The 21,193-nt window shown below is 43.3% G+C and overlaps 1 protein-coding gene and 1 non-coding gene across 9 annotated transcripts in view; one reads left to right on the top strand and one right to left on the bottom strand.

Moving 5' to 3' along the window:
* XPO6 (exportin 6) overlaps positions 1 to 21,193 on the bottom strand; it is a 114,321-nt gene that overhangs the window by 64,721 nt on the left and 28,407 nt on the right. For 7 of the 8 annotated variants that reach the window (XM_063611970.1, XM_055233220.2, XM_063611975.1 and 4 more), the window contains exons 2-6: positions 20,604 to 20,694; positions 16,592 to 16,704; positions 15,280 to 15,477; positions 8,512 to 8,671; positions 4,962 to 5,039 (exon numbers count right to left, since the gene is read on the bottom strand). In XM_063611970.1, coding sequence (XP_063468040.1) covers positions 4,962 to 5,039; positions 8,512 to 8,671; positions 15,280 to 15,477; positions 16,592 to 16,704; positions 20,604 to 20,694 — 640 coding nt within the window. Of the gene's footprint in view, positions 1 to 4,961; positions 5,040 to 8,511; positions 8,672 to 15,279; positions 15,478 to 16,591; positions 16,705 to 20,603; positions 20,695 to 21,193 lie in introns of those variants that run through there. The other variant, XM_063611976.1, reaches the window with a different exon arrangement.
* LOC129457913 (small nucleolar RNA SNORA25) lies at positions 18,763 to 18,888 on the top strand. Its single transcript, XR_008649450.1, has one exon. It is a non-coding gene; the product is annotated as a small nucleolar RNA SNORA25 (small nucleolar RNA).

Here is a 21,193-nt window from a genome sequence, read left to right as displayed (position 1 = left end):
GAATGGATGCTAAAAGGAAAAAAAACGAAACATCTATAATAATACTTACAGTAAAAGCAGTAACAGCCACCGTCTGCTGTGTGACTACTTGCTTGGCCCTATCCTGAAAACTATATATGCATAGTCTCATTTAACATTCACAACTCTAAGGTAGGCATTATTACCCATATTTACAGACCATTAAAATAACTAAGGCACAGACAGACCAAGTGTTTCCCCAAGTCCCTCTGGTAGCATAAGGTAGAAATGAAACCAAACCAGGGTCTGGCCTCAAAACCCATGTTCCCTTCCAAAAAGCAAGTTAACTGGAAAGATTATGCAACCAGGAAAAATGAGCAATAAGAAAGCTAATATTTAAATACAGAAAAATATTCCTAATTGTTCTCCTCTGTATTAAAAAAAGAGAAAAAATAAATATGGAAAAATATGTATGGCCTAAAATCATATGTAAAATAATAGCATGTGTATACCATGACTACAAGCATAGAAAGACAAATATGTGAAGACAAAGACTGAACAAGATTATGCAAAGGCGAAAACTGTTTAGGTGGATATGAATGATCTGCGATTACTTTTGTCCTCAAAAGAAAGAAAGTAGCAGGACCGTGGTCATGGAAGTCAGCATCTGCTAACGAGTGTACCACAAACCATTTGCCTAAAAAGGTTGGGGCAGGGGAAAGAATCTGTTAAGGCTATTTCTCCATAAAAATGATTTTACTCAAATTTAAATGTTTCAAGGATTTTAGTGGATGATGGAAGTGTTTTTCAAAAATTACACTGTAATCAAAGTGGAAGGAATCACCACAAAACAGATTCTGCTTCATGCGGCAGCACTTCCAATGCAAACCTAAGAGAGCTTTATCAAGTTCTCTATGGAAGACAGTAGCTTGATTACAAAACCTGTGACCCCGGCAGCGATATGCACCAATGCCTACAGAGCCGTGTAGACAACTCTGGTGCATTTACTGACTTAGAAGGAATGAAGACATGGTCGGCATATTTGTTAATTTTTTTTTTTTTTTTTTTTTTTTTTTTGGAGACAGGGTCTTGCTCTATCACCCAGTCTGGAGTATAGTGATGCAATCACGGCTCACTGCAGCCTCAACCTCCTGGACTCAAGCGATTCTCCCACCTTAACCCTCCCAAGTAGCTGGGACTACAGGCAGGAGCCACCATGCCCAGACATATATATATTAGACATGGGGTCTCACTATGTTGCCAACACAGGTCCCAAATTCCTAAGCTCAAGTGATCCTCTCACCTCGGCCCCCCAAAGTGCTGGGATTTACAGGCCTAAGCCACCATGCCCAGCCCTGTAATAAACTTTCATGCAAAGCTTTTTAATTACTGAAACTTCATGTTTTTCCTGTCAGTTGTATATTTACTAACTTAGGGTTTCTCAACCTCAGCACTACTGGCATCTGGGGCTAGATCATTCTTTGGTCCGCTGTATACCGTGGGGTGTTTAGCAGCATCCCTGGCCTCCACTCACTAGATGCCAATAGCACTTCTCCAGTCACGTTAACCTAAATTTCTCCAGACATTGACAAATACCCCTGCAGGACAAACCACAGCTCTAACTGCAGCCTTGGTCCAGTAAAATGGGGGAAAACTCTATTCAAGGAGCCCCTGGAGGAGAAAATAAGATCACAGGAGTTGTAACTGACCCTCCCAAGTCCCACCTTTCTATAGGTAGTATACAAGGAATACATGAAAAGATTTGCATGAAGATATGCAATCTGTTAAGAGTTTGGGAGGAAACAGAAGTACTGGCCTCAATTCACGCTCTCTGATACATCCTCACCCTGAAGAACTTTTCATCATCACATATGTACAGATCTATATTTGAAACTCTATATCATGTGCATGAGAAAGATATGGTCCCTTAATTTTACTGCAGAACAATCAAAGCTAACTCAGAATTGCTGTAGTTACATCATCTCACTCTGTGTACTTTTTTCCCCATTGGTCCAGGCAAAGAGAAATGAAAATGAGAGGAGATGAAGGAAGATGAGGCTGCTCAAGTGCAGCGGGAAGGAACAGCCTCAGCAGGCAGGGGGGCAATGTCCACATCTTCCCTCATTTATCCTCAGAGGAAGCTATTCCCTTTTTATAGTCAAGGACATCAGCGGTCAGAGAAGGTAAAGGATCCACTCAAGGTCACAGAGTAAGTGGCAGGGCCAAGACTCGAAACTAGGGGAAGAAGGAAGTGGACAGAATTGGTGAGAACCACCAAGAAAGCAAAGCTAGGACAATGACCGTGCACCTAGATTTGGAATTCTAGGGTTCTGGTAGGGGTTCATGTCCCCACTCTGCTCACTGGCGATACGACCCCTGGCAAGCTTCCTTGTTTGTAAGCAAGAGACAGACTAGTCTGATCTCGTGAGGTGAGTGATCACTATTGCAGCTGGTTTAGGAGTTAAGGTAACAATTTGGGGGAACTATGCTGAGAAATAAACCACACACACTCCTTCAAACCTTTTTCTACATCCAGACTATTAAAGGAGTTGTTGCAGGAACTAGTCCCTGGGCTTTGTTCTTTAAAAGTAACATGACAGAAAATTACATTAAAAGAAAGTGTATGGGGAAAAAAACCCCACAAGCCTCAGGGGGCTACTAAACCTAAGATGCAGGGCAGGAGAGCCCCACAGGAGCTGAGCTAAGGAATTCATTTGGTTGCTTCACTGGGCCCTACAGTTTCTCAGAATAAATTTTCTCTAGAAAACTGATACGGTCAAAAAAACAAAACAATTTTCTGGAAGTTTTACTGCTTAACTTGGCATCTTAAGTGCACAAAGACAGTTGAGCAAAAGCATCAAAATGAATGGTGATTGCATCATCAGCACTGTCCAAATAGTGGGGCAAGATCTAATGACTTCACTTACATTACCATAAAAAGAAAGAAAAATACTGTAACAAATGAACATGCAATTTTTTTTTAAAGGGGAAGTATACCAGCTTAAAAGCTTACATAACTCCCTACGTGCCCCCACAGTCTGAATTTATTTTGTTATTTCTCAAATACTAAAATCCAACACTTCAAAAAATTTTAAGAGGCAATTCTCAAGAAGTAGGCACCACATTTTAGGTTTCCTTACAAGCAAATGTCAAGTTAGTTCATATTTTATTCCGCCTAGCCTCATAAAACCTAGGCAACACATGGAAGAAGTAAGCACATATCTCTGGTTTGTATTATCTGACATTCCCCAACATGGCCCTGAGGAAAACAGAGCCTATCAAAGTATAAGCTGAGTTAGCTCAGAACCTGTTTGGATAAAGCCAACTGAAACACAAATAAGTGTTTCTTCTACAGTAAACTGCTGCTGCTAATAAACCGTGCTAGCGAGTATTTAACTGTCTAAAATTCAAAAGCATCAAATTCAAAAGAATTAATCTTGGCTGGGTATGGTGGCTCACACCTGTAATCCCAGAAATCTGAAAGGCTGAGGCGGGTGGATAGCTTAAGCTCAGGAGTTCAAGATCAGCCTGGGCAACACGGCGAAACCCCGTCTCTATAAAAAATAGAAAAATTAGCCAGGCATGCTGGTGCGCATCTATGGTCCCAGCTACTTGGGAGGCTGAAATGGGAGGATTGCTGGAACCCAGGAAGTCGAGGCTGCAGTGAATTGTGATCACACCACTGCACTCCAGTCTGGGTGACAGAAGGAGACCTTGTCTCGAAAAAAAGAATATTTGCAAACAGAATTTAAACGAAAAAACAAACCTAACTGTGGATACTCCAAGGCGTTCGTTCGCTCATAAAATCAAATCTCTGAATCATTTCCAAATGTATCTTTAATCTCCAGATACTGCAACATATAAATCTGCCGAGCAACCTCAAATATCTACCTAAAGAATAAAGGTTTGCCACCAAATACAAAGTTCCATTTCCTATGAGCTTATAATGCACTCTAGAACTCTATAATTGTTTGTAATCTAAGCAGTGTGACAAATGGCTCTCTAATTTTTAATCCAAGTAAGATAATAAGAATTTGTAATAATTAGTGCACTATGAGTACTCCCCAAAACTTCCAGATAGATTTTTCAATTCTAGAGTAACTCTGCAAGAATTTCAGCTTCCACATACTAACAACAGGCTACATAAAACAGCTTGGGCTTAGAGATGTCTGACTTCCACAGCCTATCTCCTTGAAGTAAAGGAGAAGATGTGGAAATATTTCTCATTAGCCACATCAACCTTTACAGCAGAGGAAGCTATATGTGCCAATTCACAGGATGTACTCTGCTGGAAAAGCATTTGTGATCATTTAGTGTAAACAGCAGCATTTAGAAACTAGAAGTTCCTGCTCAGATGCAATTTCCTCTTTCCATCCATCCTTGAAAGTAGTCATCTTTAGATGAACTGCACTCTGAATTTTGAAACAGATATTAACATGACTGTGGACAATAACTAGCAACTAGTAAACTATTTAATAGCCTCTGCAAATACGCCCCGCTTTACCAAATAACTCTTAACCAATGTCGATTCAATGCTAACTACTGCATAGTCTCCAATATGCAGGCAGAGAGGTCTCCACTATGCAGGCAGAGAGGTCTCCACTCTGCCTTGGCCAATATGAATCCAGTGAGGAAGAAAGCACTCAATATTCCTGTTCCTATGTCCTCTCCTGCAGGCTGCTGCCCACCTCCTGCCACCCCTACAGAAAGACAAGCAGATGTTTCAAGCCCAAAGGCTCCTAACAATCTCAGCACAAGCACATAACCATGACATTCGGGAAAAATAAAAAACTGAGGGCAACAACCTAGGACTATTTTTTTAATGTAATTTTTTAAAAACAGAGATAGAGTCTCACTATGTTGCCCAGGCTGGCCTCAAACTCTTGGCCTCTAGTGATCCTCCCACCTCAGCCTCCTCAGTACTGAGGACTACAGTTGCAAATCACCACACCTGGCCCCCAATACATTTAAAAAGAATGCCTTGGCTGGCAGGCAGACCCTACCACTTTCTCCTGAGGTCGGGGATGGTGGTGGAGTGGCAGCAGTAACACTGTGTTTGTCCCAGACAGTCTCCAAGATACCTACCAAGAAAGGAGAAACAGAGTTATAAGAGAAATAATGTCCAGCATATAAAAATCAGATTTAGAGAAAGTTTCTTGATACCTCTGATCAAACATGAGTACTTGAACATCCCTCTTGACCATGTCCTCCTCCAGCTAGCGGCTGTGCCTCTCGACTTCACGGCTATCTTCTGGCTTTCCACTGCTTCACTGTGGCCTTGCGGGGTGGCCTCTCCCCACTGCTGCCTCCAGTACTGCTCTTTGCCAGAGTCACCTGGTTGCTGCATGCACTCACCAGTCACTTAATCCCCATCCTCCTTGACCACACTGTGGCATTACAGGCCATTGCCTAAACCCTTCTCTGAGCCGGTAGCACCACTCTTTCCTGGCCTTTCTCTGGTTTCTTTGAACTCAATTCCATCTCTTTCACTATTACTTCCATCCTCTGCCCATGAGTCACTTAAACACACGTTTCCCCAGGTTCCCTTACTGACCTGCTTCTCCTCTCATTTCACTCACTGCTAGAGTGACTCATCCACTGCTATGGCTTCAATATATTCTGAAGCCTCTCAAGTCTCCTGTTCTTGGCCCAAACTCACCTTGACTATATACACCAAGCACTGCGTCACATGATGGGGGCTTCAGAAACAAGGCAAGGCAATAACAGACCTGCATGTCCACCTGCTTCCTGGACAACGCTACGTGCATATCCCAAACTCAACTTTTCGTTCCCCGCAAACCTGCCACCAATCCTCTTTCATTCCTCATGCAGGAAACAGGCTGGAAATCCTGGCTTCTGCTGGCCTCATCTAGCCTCACCTGACCCAGGCTTCAGCTCACCCGACAGACGTGGCCTTGCTACGCTCAACTGTCTGCTGTTCCTTCTACATGTGTCCCTCTCAACCTCTAACCTGCTCTCCTCCTCCCAATTTCAACTTGACCTTTCCATCAGACTAAATACCACCTGTCTGTCGCTCAAAATTCCATTCAGCTGTCACCTCCTTCAGGAACTGCTGCACATAAAACATACCTCTATTTAGCTCTTAAAACATCTTTAACTGTTTACTTGTCTCTCCCCACTCAAGTGTAAATTACCTGAGGATGGGAACTGTGTTTTCTTCCTCTTTGTACCCATACAGAACCCGGAACATAAGGTGATCATAAAGGCTTTTGAAAATATCTTATTCTCAAATTTTTCATATTAAAACCTGAATAAATCTTGAAAGCATTATGTTAAGTTAAAAAGCCAGACACAAAAGATCACATATTGTATGCTTCCATTTTTATGAGAAGTCCAAAAAAGGCAAATCCATAGAGACAGACTAAGTAGATTAGTGAATGCCAGGGATTGGGGGAGAGGATAATGGGGCGGGGGGGGAGGGGGGGACTGCTAATGGGTACGAGGCTTCTTTTTATAGTGATGACAACGTTCGGGAATTAGATAGCGGTGACGGTTGCACAACCTCAAGAATATACTAAAAAGCCAGTCAATACTGCACTTTAAAATGGTGAGTTTTATCTCAATTTTTAAAATATTTAATATACTGCTAGGCACAGTAGGACACATAGGTATAAAACGTGGTCCCTAGCATTAGAAATTTAACATTTAGGCCAGGCGCGGTGGCTCACGCTTGTAATCCCAGCACTTTGGGAGGCCAAGGAGGGCGGATCACGAGGTCAGGAGATCGAGACCACGGTGAAACCCCGTCTCTACTAAAAATACAAAAAATTAGCCGGGCGTGGTGGCGGGCACCTGTAGTCCCAGCTACTCAGAGAGGCTGAGGCAGGAGAATGGCCTGAACCCAGGAGGCGGAGCTTGCAGTGAGCCGAGATTGCGCCACTGCACTCCAGCCTGGGCAACAGAGTGAGACTCTGTCTCAAAAAAAAAAAAAAAGAAATTTAACATTTAGTTGGGGTGTCAAAAAACGTTCTCTGAGACCAGGCACAGTGGCTCATGCCTGTAATTTCAGCACTTTGGGAGGCTAAGGCAGGAAGATCACTTGAGCCTAAGAGTTAGAGACTAGCCTGGGCAATACAAGGACTCTATGTCTACTAAAAATACAAAAATTAGCCAGGCGTGGTGCCGCATGCCTGTAGTCCCAGCTTCTGGGGAGGCTGAGGTGGAAGGATCGCTTAGGCCCCAAAATTTGAGGCTGCAGTAAGCTGTGTTCACATCACCGCACTCCAGCCTGGGCAACAGAGAGAGATCCTGTTTCAAAAAAAGGAAAAAGAAAAAAAAAGTGCTTTGAACGAATAAATACTCTGAAGGTTCAGGTTTACCCCTAGGGCTTTAGGGAAGGATGGGGGGGCAAATGCCAAGTTCTTTTTCTTTTTTTTTTCTTTTTTTTTTTTTTTTTTTTAAAGAGACAGGGTCTCACTCTGTCACCCAGGCTGGAGTACAGTTGTACGATCATAGCTCACTGCAGCCTCACACTCCTGAGCTCAAGCAATTCTCCTTCTTTAGCCTCCTGAGTAGCTGGGACTACAGGCATGCATCATCACACCCAGCTAACTTTTTTGTTTTGTTTTGTTTTCTTTTTTCCAGAAATGGGGGTCTCAATATGTTGCCCAGTCTGGTCTCAAGCTCCTGGGCTCAAGTGATCCTCCCACCTCAGCCTCAAAAAGTGCTGGGATTACAGGCGTGAACCATTGCACTAACCCAAGTTTACTTTTTTAAATCAATGGTTCTTTCAGCCAACTTTAAGTGCACACCACATGCCAAGCACTAAACTGGAGACATAAAGAAAGTTCCTAGACATCCAAGAAGAAGCCTGGATAAAAGAGAGAGAAAAACACTTCTTTTCACTACAAGATTCCCTCAAGTAGCAAGCCCAGGCTCCCGGCACCCCCAGGGCCTCATGGCCAGGCATTGCATACGTGCCTCCCTAGCAAACAGGTCTCACAGCAGCACAGAGCAGCCACCCCAGTCACCCAGGGTACTCCCCTCTCCTCCTACCTTCCTGTCTCATGTTGTGGTTTGCTTTCTGTTTATTCTTACCCTTTACACCTTGTCATGAGGCTCTCATCAAACAGAAGAGACAAAATGCTACATACAACTACAACCTAGTGCACAAGGGGCTGGCTCCACACCATGTCTCACTTCCTTACCCAGAACGGGAAATTTTCATATCCTCCTACTCCAACTTCTCCTGATCTCCAATTCAAATTATTTTAAATAGAGTGCTTGCCACCCACCTAACTTACCATGCAGTGATCAGCACTGTAGGCATACTCCTATGACCTGGACTCTACCTCACTGATCACAGTTACAGTGAAGACCACTTCATGAAAGACTACGAGGAAAATAAGGTACAAATCTATTTTGTGGTCCAACTGTGTGCTAGACCCTGGGCTACAGGTGTTGGGAATGCAGCTTCCCATTTTCATGCTATCTCAGAAACAGCGCAACTGCTCAAAGCTGCTGAGTGCCAAGGCCTGAACTCTGGGTGCCTGCCGGCAGGCCTCTAACTCTGGGCACTACCATACTGCTCACCTGTCAGTAGCCCAAGCACTGTCTGCACCTGGTCCAGTAGCAGCTTCCGCAACTCCTCCTTCCGAGCCACACTGAGGTCCTCACGGGGACAAGCCAGCTCTTCTGAAGTTGTCTTCAACATGATCAGCCCAAGGGGGGTTGTCACAGGGGACTGGATCAACTGCCAGGAAAAAGCATGTTCTGAGCAGAGTGTTGGACCAGTAAAGTACAAAGAGGACTCAGTAGCATTAAAGCTGTGAAGCATCTGTGTGTGTTTAATCTTACATGAACATAAATCAACACTTCAGAAACATCACTTAGAGGCCAGGTGCAGTGGCTCATGCCTGTAATCCCAGCACTTTGGGTGGCCCAGACGGGCGGATCACCTGAGGTCGGGAGTTCGAGACCAGCCTGACCAACATGGAGAAACCCCGTCTCTACTAAATATACAAAATTAGCCCGGTGTGGTGGCACATGCCTACAATCCCAGCTACTTGGGAGGCTGAGGCAGGAGAATCGCTTGAACCCAGGAGGTGGAGGCTGTGGTGAGCCGAGATCGTGCCATTGCATTCCAGCCTAGTCAACAAGAGCAAAACTCTGTCTCAAAAAAAAAAAAAAAAAGAAACATCACTTAGAGGATAGGTAGCTCTTTTTAACCATTCAAAATACATTCTCATCATATTTTTTTTTTTTTTTTTTTTTTTTTTTTTTTTTTTTTTTTTTTTGAGACGGAGTCTTGCTCTGTCGCCCAGGCTGGAGTGCAGTGGCGCAATCTCGGCTCACTGCAAGCTCCGCCTCCCGGGTTCACGCCATTCTCCTGCCTCAGCCTCTCCGAGTAGCTGGGACTACAGGCGCCCGCCACCACGCCCGGCTAATTTTTTGTATTTTTTTAGTGGAGACGGGGTTTCACTGTGGTCTCGATCTCCTGACCTCGTGATCCGCCAGCCTCGGCCTCCCAAAGTGCTGGGATTACAAGCGTGAGCCACCGCGCCCGGCCTCTCATCATATTTTATGGACAAAATTCTAATACCATGAACTTAAAAACAGCTAGAAAACAATGGTCTTTTATACCTAACATGACAATTTTTATACATGTCCAGATTCCTAACACAGCCTTTGTTACTTTGTCTAGTAACCAAGTGTTGTGTGTGTATGTATATAAATTATATCTATATTAGTGATTAAGATGTGTAAATCAATTTGTGATGTCTTTTCAATATGCATGTTGTTAAATCAACTTTACACTTCTGAACTCTGCATGCTTCAGAAAAGTTCCTGATTAAATATATCCTAGCAACACCACACATACATGTCATTAAACTATGATTAGTTAGGATTTTGCAAATACCTATGTAGCAAATTAAGTTGCTTTTTCTATCATGTGTAATAGTCTCTCTACCATAAGGAAGTTTAATTAAACAAGACAAAAAAAGTACGCCTTCAACAGCATAGCACTCTTACATCTTCCTAATCATTTTTACAAAATTCAAAGCATTACTATTACACTTATTTTTTAATTTCCAGAAATGATAAAAGTAAACAAGTTGCCACTAAAATTATCTGTTGAGTTAATCGCTACAATCTATAAAAGAGCAAACAATTTGAAAAGCACTTCAAGTTTTTCCTTAATCTTAATTAAGTTTAAATGTAGTTAATTCCCTGACATACTTTTTTTTTTTTTTTTTTTACTTACTCAAGCTAAAAAAAATATATAAACTTTAGGGAAGAGGAGAACACTCAGGAACTGCACCCATACAGACTTTATATTCTTCACTTCAAGAAACACAGGGTACAGGCTGGGCGTGGTGGCTCATGCCTATAATCCCAGCACTTTGGGAGGCCAAGGCGGGCAGATCTCTTGAGGTCAGCAGTTCAAGACCAGCCTGGCCAACATGGTGAAACTCCGTCTCTACTAAAAATACAAAAATTAGCCGGGTGCGGTGGCAGGCGCCTACAGTCCCAGCTACTCAGGAGGCTGAGGCAGGAGGATCACTTGAACCCAGGAGGCAAAGGTTGCAGTCAGCCAAGATCACCCCACTGTATTCCAGCCTGGGCAAGAGAGCAAGACTCCGTCTCAAAAAAAAAAAAAAAAAAAAAAGAAACACAGGGTACATTCCTTTCCCTTAGAAATAACTCTCCCTGGCCAGGCGCGGTGGCTCACACTTGTAATCCCAGCAATTTGGGAGGCCGAGGCGGGCAGATCACGAGGTCAGGAGATCGAGACCATGGTGAAACCCCGTCTCTACTAAAAATACAAAAAATTAGCCGGGCGTGGTGGTGGGCCCCTGTAGTCCCAGCTACTCGGAGAGGCTGAGGCAGGAGAATGGCGTGAACTCGGGAGGCGGAGCTTGCAGTGAGCTGAGATTGCGCCACTGCACTCCAGCCTGGGAGACAGAGCGAGACTCCGTCTCAAAAAAAAAAAAAAAGAAATAACTCTCCCTATCACAAAGCAAGGAAAAGCTCACCCCTAAAGAACAGGACATGTACTCAATAATGGGAACTTAAGGTAAATTCAAGTGTCTTCAGAAGCAGCACTAGGTAACCAGCAGCAATGAATGATGTGTTTAAAATGCTCTCTATAAATTCAGGTCTCTTGAACACTAAAACTTTGTATATTCTCCACAATTTTTATCTTCGTTTTCTACAAATTGGGCCTATTTCTAACACTGACTTAAATTCAGATCATGCAGTGTAGGGAGGACAGGAAATTTCTCTTCAAACAGTGAAGCAGAACTGATCCTTGGTAAGCATCTCTTTCCATTTGGAGACCTTTGGCTTATCAGTCTATATTCTAAACGATTCCCATTACTTCCTCCTTTTCCTTTCTTTCTCCTCTACCTCTTTTGTCTGTATTTTCCCCTCCAGGCTGCATCCTTACTCTCTCAGCTGGAAATGACTCGTAATGCCAAATATCCCATTTGGCAATATACACCCTCCTATAAATATGAAATGCTGTGCTTCCCGGATATAAAAATCCCCTACGATATGGAAAATCTATCTGCAAGCTCTCCTTCCTCTCACCATTTAGGGGAAGGGGAGAAGGTCAGGCAAGAAGCCAGATGAAAAAAGAAAGCTACTCTTTACTTGAAAAAGAGCTTGATAAAATGTGTAATTTTTCCTCTCATTAGCTTTGTACCCAGAAAGCTTTTTATTAAAATAGTGTCTCCCTTTACCATCTTCACATCTATAATTTAAGCCTGTAACACAGGTAATCTCTGCAATTTAACAGACAATAAGCTCCTACAGGTTGAAGAACAAGTTCAGGTTTCTAGCGTGAACTTCTGAAAAGGTTCCATTGTTTTTATTACACAACCCAACAGAAGAAACAGCAATTCTCTCCTATGCTGCTTTCCCCTTAAGTCTCTGGCCCTAGGCACAATATGACCACAGGTTCTGCTCAATAGACTTCAGGAATTTGAAGAACAGGTTCTAGAACCATTGGTGTTATGTGTGTGCTGGCGTATATACAGCAGGTGGGAAGGAAACGGGTCGGTTTCAATTTTGATTACTTCTCCAGGAGCCTAGAAAGGGTACAACCAACACACGGCACGTAAGGCTGGGTTACCAAATCAACCCCTCTCTATCTGGTTATAGTGGTCACCACAATTATAACAAAAACTGCATAGATACCACCCAACAAACTGTCACAGAGTTTAAAAAAAAACAAAACCATGCACCCCAGACTGCAAACACAACATGAGCCAAAAAAACCCCTTGAGATGATTTACTCAAAGGATCATGTGATGGTGAAATGGATTCCAGAACCAGTTTGGCATTATGTACCAATACCTGAAGAAAACGTTTACAGTTAGCCCTCCATATCCATGAGTTCTATATCCAAGGGTTCAAACAACCACAGATAGAACATAATCAAGAAAAAGAAGAAAAAACGGCTGCATCTATATTAAACATGTATAGTTTTTTCTTGTCATTATTTCCTAAACAATACAGTATAGCAACTATTTACAGAGCACTTACCTTCTATTAGGTATTAGAAGTAATCCAGAGATGGTCTAACCTACACAAAAGGATGTGCATAGGTTACATGCAAACTATGCCTTTTTATATCAGGGACTTCGGCATCCATGAATTGTGGTATCTAAGGGGGTCCTGGAACCAATCCCCCACAGATACAAAGGGATAACTCCACTATATTATCAGAAATGTCAGCAGTTGAGCACTGATCATTGAGCACTGATCATTCTTGACAAGGCTTATATGCCATTGTCTAGTTCACAAGAATAAGAAGCAGGACATAACACAACTGGAAAGGATTTCAAAGGTCACTTAGTCCAACCCTCTCATTTTACAAAGAAAGAAAGGGAAGCTTACATAAGTGGCAGGAGGTGCTAAAATCAAAGAGCACTTTAGGCTAGGGGCAGTAGCTCATGCCTATAATCCTAGCACTTTGAGAGGACACGGCAGAAAAATCACTTGAGGCCAAGAAGTCAAGACCAGCCTAGGCAACATAGTGAGACTCTATCTCTATTTATTAAAATTAAAGAAAAAGATGACTTTACACAAAGTTGGGTGCAGAACCCAAACCTGCTCCTTCTACTATATGGTGTTTCAAAGTCACGAAAGCTACATGAGGATAAAGGAGTCATTATTGAAGGGGTTGAAAGGGGGAGGTGGTGGAGAACAGTGGACAACTAGCCTTTTTAAACCTCCAGAAGCCCTTCACCTAAAAGTGCTCTCTTCCAAATCCATCTTTTGCTACAAATAATTATACTTCAAATGTAGCCAGGAAACATTCTGTTCTTCATCAAAGGGACCAATCCCAGCGGTGGAACTGTGGCTCCACCTTACCTGCTATCATCAGGCCTGTGACTCTTCGTCTCAAGGTCCCTCTCTTCTTGTCATAGGATGCACCACTAACCAACCCAGGAATAGGTTCACTTAGACTCCCAACCCTCTTGGTCTTTCCTGTCTCCAGTGGGCTTCCCTGGTGCCCACTTAAGAGAGCCTTGGAGAGGGTTACCATAACCATCCTCAACTTGGATTGAAGGCAAGTGTATTGGACAGAACGCCAGGGAAGTGTCTCCCGCCTCGTGTCCCTCCAGTCCAGGCCTACTGGCCTACTGGCCTGCTTGCCATTCCTCAGGTCCTGTGCACTTGCTATTCTCTCTGCCCAAAATACTGTTCCCCTAGATACCCACGTGGTACACCCCATCACCCCAACTCAGGTGTCTGTCCCCAGAAAAGCCTTCTACGAGCATCCCATCTAAACACAACCCCCGCTAAGTTTCTTTCCCCTTCCCTGGATTGAGTTTTCATCATACTTATAAATACCTCCAAGTGTGTACCTACTTATTGTTCGTTGATGGCCCCGTCCCCGCCCTGAGATCATAAATTCCAGGAAGGCAGGGACTTGGTCTTTGTTCATTACTATACCCCCTCATGTGCTTAGTGTTCAACAAATAGTTTGCTTGAATAAGGGCATGAACCTCCTTTGCAGTAACAACCCAATAAATTTCTAGATAAATGAAGCACTGTACAAAGCAAAACTAAATGAAGAATTTTTGTGCCCCTTTGAGAGACAATCTGAGAGAAGCACTTTGGATGCTGAATTCTTTTTGAATTGCTGCATCATTAAAATGGTTTGTATGAAGAGCAGGCAGAACATTAGAAAATGATATTGTTCTGGAAAATCCTACAGTCACTGAGACTATAAACAATTTTCAAAGAACTTTATTTCTATAAACTGTATATAATACCCACTTCCTGCATACCCAAGACTAGCTCAATACATGAAAATGTTTCCAACTTGATCACAGGATTCAAATGAGCAACAGCATCTCCCTCATAGCTTTTAGGTCCCAACTACTCCCTTCTGACTTCTAAATCCTGATCCCAGATCCACACTTCCTAATGTCTCATTAGTTATTACAAAGAAGGAACACACAAATTTTAAATGCATTTTCTATCAAACTGAATTCACCATCTTCTACCCAAACTCATTCCCCTTCTTTCAACCCTGGCCTGAAAAATCTATCCAAGCCAGAAAACTGGAAGTCATTCTAGATTCCTCCCTTCTCTCCCCTCTCACCTAGTGTCACTGGCCTCCTGCCCCTGTCCCCTGGGTGCCTCACCTCCACCCACCAGGTTGTCTCCTTTTGGCTCAGATCCTCTTCACTCTGCCTCTTTCCCTCTCACCTCACCCCTCTGCAATCCAGACCCCAACTAGCCATCATTCCACCATAAACATGTAGCCATGTTTTCTCCCTCCTCAAAACTTTTCATTAGCTCCCTAGGAAAAACTACGAATTGCACAATGGAACCCCCCAACCCTTCCTGGCCTGGCCTCTGCCCATCAATCTAGCCCCTTACTCTGCCACTTCACCATCTCACATCTCAGCCCAACAACACCAAGTCTACATGCTATGCCACCACAGCACTCTGCATATACTTCCACAATAATTACCATATTGTTGAGTAATTACTGTTTGCACAGCTATTTCCCCCACTAAATGCTGAAACTACTGAAAGCCTCACCCTTGTACCCCCAACACCTAGTACAGCACCTAACAGGCTTTCAAATACTGGCTGAACAAACTGCGCAAAAGGTTAATAAAGAGATTAGGTTTTTCTCCCCCACTTTCTCCACCGCACAAAGATACAATATGTCTTATAAATATAAAGTTAAGTGAATGCGATAATCAGTCCTACAATAACCTCACTACTGCAGTTTCAAACTGCAAATCTTAAAAGTCCTCTTCAGGACAAGGAAATAATCACTTCAACAAACAAACTATTCACAAGATAAAGTTTCCTTAGGCATATCCTTACCTGTAAAATGTTAGTAAAAAAGTCGTGGTAGAACATGGGCCAATCCTGACGTCCAATATCAACAATAACTTTGCAGAGCTTGTTCCGGATAAAGTAAGGTAAGGTTTTATGGTGAGCCAAAAGGAGTTTGGGCAGGCAGCTACGGATTTCCATCTTATCCTGAGATGGGACCCCAAGCCACATTTTATTGATCAGATTCTGAAAAACAAATATACATCTTTTAAGTTAACAACCTATACAAAAAATAACTGCTTTTCATCCCACAGGTAGCTATATCACTTCAATAAACAAGAATCCCTCTTTAAATAAAGGTTTGGGGCAATACGGCTACAAGAATAATAAAAGTATTCAAATCTTATGACACAACAGTCCCATTACTAGGAGGAACTGCCAAATAACAGAAACAAAAAGCTGTATGTGCAAAAACTTTTTTACACCACTGTCTCTAATGGCCACCAAAATATAATGACAGAAACAACTTCAATGTTCAAAAACAGGAGAATGCCTTCGTGAATAATGTCATAACCACATGTGGGGATATAAAATAAAGTGGGGAAAAGCAGAATACAAAATAGCATGGGCAATATGTTTACAATTAGATTTTTTTTTTTTTTTGAGATGGAGTCTCACTCTGTCACCCAGGCTGGAGTGCAGTGGTGCAATCTTGGCTCACTGCAAGCTCCGCCTCCCGGGTTCATGCCATTCTCCTACCACAGCCTCCCGAGTAGCTGGGACTACAGGCGCCCGCCCCCGCGCCGGCTAATTTTTTTTTTTTGCATTTTTTAGTAGAGACGGGGTTTCACCGTGTTAGCCAGGATGGTCTCCATCTCCTGACCTCACTGATCCACCCGCTTCGGCCTCCCAAACTGCTGGGATTACAGGCATGAGCCACTGCGCCCAGCCTACAATTAGATTTTTTTAAAGGGGGGCACAGAAGACAAGGATTGGAAGAGAGGTGATAAATAAAACTTTTTGTTGTTGGGGATGATGGTATTATGGTTATTTCTTCTCCTAAAATGTTTCTCTTTAATTATCTTTCCCTTATCAATGATAACAGACAGGGAATAGTTACATGTTACCACAAATGACCTACCTACTTAACCCTAAAGTCAACCATCCATCTTACCTTTCTAGTGTGGAAGATGGAAGATGCCCCAAACACCAGACAACTACATAAAGACAGTATGTGGGATGACATCCCAGAGCTGAGCTACCCTCTCCCAGCACATTACAGCTCCAGTCTAGTGCTGATGACATGGCAATACGACTACAAAATCCTTTTCAGAAGAGTATAAAATTACTGACAACTTACCTCAAAAACTGTTAAACTGTACATCATTACATAGTCATTCCTAGTGCTGGAGAGAAAGTACAGGCAGAATCTCCAGGCTCCTATTTGCTGGGCAAAGTTGTTAAGAAGCTCCTCTGGAAAAGTTAAATAGCAACAAAAGAAAACTATGAAAATACATGAAATTAGACAAGACTGGGCTATCTTAATATTATTGAAACATGCCTCTCTGCATATAATGTAAATGATGTCAAAACCAGCAGATTCTTCAAGATAGAATAAACCATTCAATATTTTTCTGCGTCTGAGGTGACCATGGACACTGACAATGTTTTCAGCCACCTAAAAGCCAATAACCTCGCTATGGATATTTCTCTAGGCAGAGAAACTTTCACTGCTAAAGTTCTTATTTAAGCTAATGTGTGGCTGGAATATTCTAAGAGTACCCTTCCATCTTCTTAAAACTGCTAGCTAACTTACTTCCTCTGAATATGAGCTACATTCTAGGGCCTCACCATTCCTCTACAAATCTTCAGTGGAGCCTACATTGTTCACACACACAAAATGACGGCTAGAAAGGCAGAAAAAGAAAAGATTAAGACTAACTCTACAAAGATAGGAAAGGAAAAAAATGCAAGAGAATTCAAAATGGCTAACTCTTCATTTGGGTTGGTTTTATTTTAAAACACTGCCACCAAAAAAGTGAATCAATCTGTGGCAAGAGCAACGATGACATGTTGCGGCGAGTAGCCCTGTCCACACATTACATTGGTTAGAAACGGTTTTCCTCCTCCTGAGGCTGCTGATGGCATCAGCCAGAACCCACAAGGCAGCAAGCATTACGGGGCTACCATCATGTTTCTGGACATGCTGTCCCTTAGTCACCTTGACCTGCTGCACTGGTCATGAAATATAATCCAAAAAGGGTAAAAGTGCAAAGGCCCACAACCTTGAGAGATTCTAGAAAGTCTTTGGAAAAGCAGAACACATAGCAGCTTCTTCTAATCCTCAAGTCATTGCTCTGCTAGTTCCCTACAACTTAAGCTAAATGCAACGCGGCAGTCTCATTAAAAAATCCATGGAAAGGCCAGGCACAGTGGCTCACATCTGTAATCCCAGCACTTTGAGAAGCTGAGGCAGGAGGACTGCTTGAGGCCAGGAGTTGCAAGACCAGCCTGGGCAACATTGAGACCCTGTCTCTACAAAACAATGAAAAACTTAACTAGATATGGTGGCAAGTACCTGTAGTCCTAGTTACTCGGGAGGCTGAGACAGGAGGAGACCTTGCTCTGTTGCCCAAGCTGGTCTTTAACTCCTGGCCTCAAGTGATCCTCCTGTCTCAGCCACCTGAATAGCTAGGATTTTAAGCAAGAGCCACCATGCCCAGATGGCTATTTAAAGAAAAAAAAACTCAACAACTTAGGAGAGTGTCAAAATGAACATGCTTTGGTGTGCCTGAAGCTTTAGCCCAGGAGGCCGAGGTTGCAATGAGCTATGATCGTGCCACTATACCCAGCCTGAGTGATAGAGCAAAACCCTATCTCTTAAAAGAAAACAAAACAAAAAAAAAAACGAAAAAAGGGGCCGGGCGCGGTGGCTCACGCTTGTAATCCCAGCACTTTGGGAGGCCGAGGCGGGCGGATCACGAGGTCAGGAGATCGAGACCATGGTGAAACCCCGTCTCTACTAAAAAATACAAAAAATTAGCCGGGCGTGGTGGCGGGCGCCTGTAGTCCCAGCTACTCGGAGAGGCTGAGGCAGGAGAATGGCGTGAACCCGGGAGGCGGAGCTTGCAGTGAGCCGTGATTGCGCCACTGCACTCCAGCCTGGGCGACAGAGCGAGACTCCGTCTCAAAAAAAAAAAAAAAAAAGAAAAAAGGCCGGGCCCATTGGCTCATGCCCGTTAATCCCAGCACTTTGGGAGGCCAAGGTGGGTGTATCACGAGGTCAAGAGATCGAGACTATCCTGGCCAACATGGTGAAACCCCGTCACTACTAAAAATACAAAAATTAGCTGGGCGTAGTGGCGAGTGCCTCTACGCCCAGCTACTCGGGAGGCTGAGGCAGGAGAATCGCTTGAACCTGGGAGGCGGAGCTTGCAGTGAGCTGAGATTGCGCCACTGCACTCCAGCCTGGCGACAGAGTGAGGCACCGCTTCAAAAAAAAAAAAAAAAAAATCCAAGACTTTTAATTTTAGATCATTTCAAAGAGGGCTCGTGGGGCTATGAAACCATGAGCTCTTAATGCTATGACCAAAGACTGAAGTTCTCTATAGGATGCCATAGCGCTCAATGGTGCTGTTTTCCTGAGGAGATATAAGAAAAGGGGAGAACCATTTTTGTAGAAACGGAGTCTTGCTGTGTTGCCCAGACTGGTCTCAAACCCCTGGGCTCAAGTGATCCACCCGCCTTGACCTCCCAAAGTGCTGAGATTACAGACATGAGCCACCATGCTCAGTCAAAAAAATTATTTTAATAAAAATAAAAGTTAATTACAACCCCATAAAAGGAAGCTAACAGCCTGCCCTAATAATTAAGCAAAGGTTTCTGTGAATCCCCAAAGTGAAGTCAAACCAGACTGGAACTGAGGAACTCTGGGCTCTGTTTTAGACTCTGAGTCTGACCCCAAGTGAGTCATTGCTCCCCCTTGATGCTTCTGTTTCCTCCACTCTACAATGAACACACGGTCTCGAGGTCCCTGCTAACAGCTCTATCAATTTCTAGAGCACTGGTAATTTACCTTTGCTGGAGGGTGGATGGAGCCCTCTGAAGAAAAGGCTTCCTTCCTTTCTCTGACCAAACTAGGAAAAGCCTACAGTTTATCCCAAGACCATAGAAAAGAAGCAATAAGTGGTCCAAGCCCACACACTCAAATAAAGCTACAATGACTAGGTACAAAGAGAACTGAACTAAGACAAGCCTACTGTATAGAAACAAACCCCTGGATTCCCCTCAGCCTGCACTCAAATTTGGTATCTGGAGCATTTGGCTACTTAAATCTCTTTTAAGATCAGATTAGAATATGAACATGTTCAGAAGGTTCTACGTTTAATTCATGAAATAGCAGGTGAGCAATATTTGATTTACAAACCAAAAATTAAAAGAATCAAAAGCATTTCAATTATAATCTAAAATAAGACTTCAAAGAATACAGTAGAGTGTCAGAATATCGAAGACTAATGGCCAGGCACGGTGGCTCACACCTGTAATCCCAGCACTTTGGGAGGCCGAGGTGGGCAGATCTCTTTGAGGTCAGTTCAAGACCCATCTGGCTAATATGGTGAAACCCCGTCTCTACTAAAAATACAAAAAATTAGCCGGGGGTGGTGGTGGGCACCTGTAATCCCAGCAACTCGGGAGGCTGAGGCAGGAAAATCGCTTGAACCCAGGAGGCGGAGGTTGCAGTGAGCCAAGATCACCCCATGAACTCCAGCCTGGGCAACAGGGTGAGACACCGTCTCAAAAAAAAAAAAAAAAAAAAAAAAAATTTGAGACAGGATCTTACGTTGCCCAGGCAGTGGGAAGCCCCCAAAAGTTATACCAGTTATGGGATTTCTGGGCACTATTAGGTTCAGATCAGACCTCTGCACAGTAAAACATGTTCATTTTGACACTTTCCTGAGTTGTTACTGTTTCTCTTTAAATAACCATCCAGGTGCAGTGGCTCCCGCTTATAATCCCAGCTATTCAGGAGGCTGAGATGGGAGGATCACTTGATGCCAGGAGTTCAAGACCAGCCTGGGCAACATAGTGAGACCCTGTCCCACCCCACCCTAGAACCCCCCCACCAAAAAGTCGCAGGCTTCTTATATAAAAGTTCAACAACAACATTGCTGAAATTAAGATCCACAGTGATGGATTTTCTTTCCTTTGGTCAAGTGAAGGGGTTTCCCCAGCCACCAGAACCAGAGCAAAAAGAGCAAGAATTCAAGTGGAAAGCACGCAGACTTGACCAGTCACGGCTACGAACAACTCCTTCCTCCCTACCAGGGCCTCCTCATTATAAATTCCTCTTCACAAGTCAACGCTCCACTTACCTATCTCACGTTTTCTTTCATTGGTCGTACAATCGTGAAAAAATTCTGTCATCAGACTTTCCAATGCCCTGAGAGAGGCTTCTTCAGATGCCTAACAAAGGAATTTGAAAAAAAATCAATGAGCTGCATCTTCAGTTCCACTGTTCCTCAGTTCCTTCTAGGTCACATTCAACAGCAAGAACAATTTACTTCCTCAAAATCTTGGTTCAACATTCTTCAAATGCATGGTATACGCCAGAAAAAACTGAAGGGAATTTCCCAGCTGGCTCGAAACTCAACGTTGTTGTTGCATCCTCTATAAATTCATGCTACTGTGCAGCTGATTTTCAATTATGTATGCTAAGGAAAGGGGAAATTCAAAATTCAACTCTGGAATAATGGTTGAAAGCAAATTAGCCCCTGGCCCTTCCTGAATGGGCAGAGCAGGGAGATTCAGGAAGGCCAGAACTCCTCATAGATTATCCATCCCTGATACATTTCCCCCATGTCTGAATAATTTGCCATATTTTGATTCACAGCACTTATATCAAACAGTTTCATGGATTCTCAGGGGTTTTTGGGGGTAACCAGGGAGAGCTGGTTTTTTTTTT

Source organism: Symphalangus syndactylus, chromosome 11 (genome assembly GCF_028878055.3).
Source record: "Symphalangus syndactylus isolate Jambi chromosome 11, NHGRI_mSymSyn1-v2.1_pri, whole genome shotgun sequence".
Taxonomy (NCBI): Eukaryota; Metazoa; Chordata; class Mammalia; order Primates; family Hylobatidae; genus Symphalangus; species Symphalangus syndactylus.
This window is presented reverse-complemented; position numbering and strand designations above follow the sequence as displayed.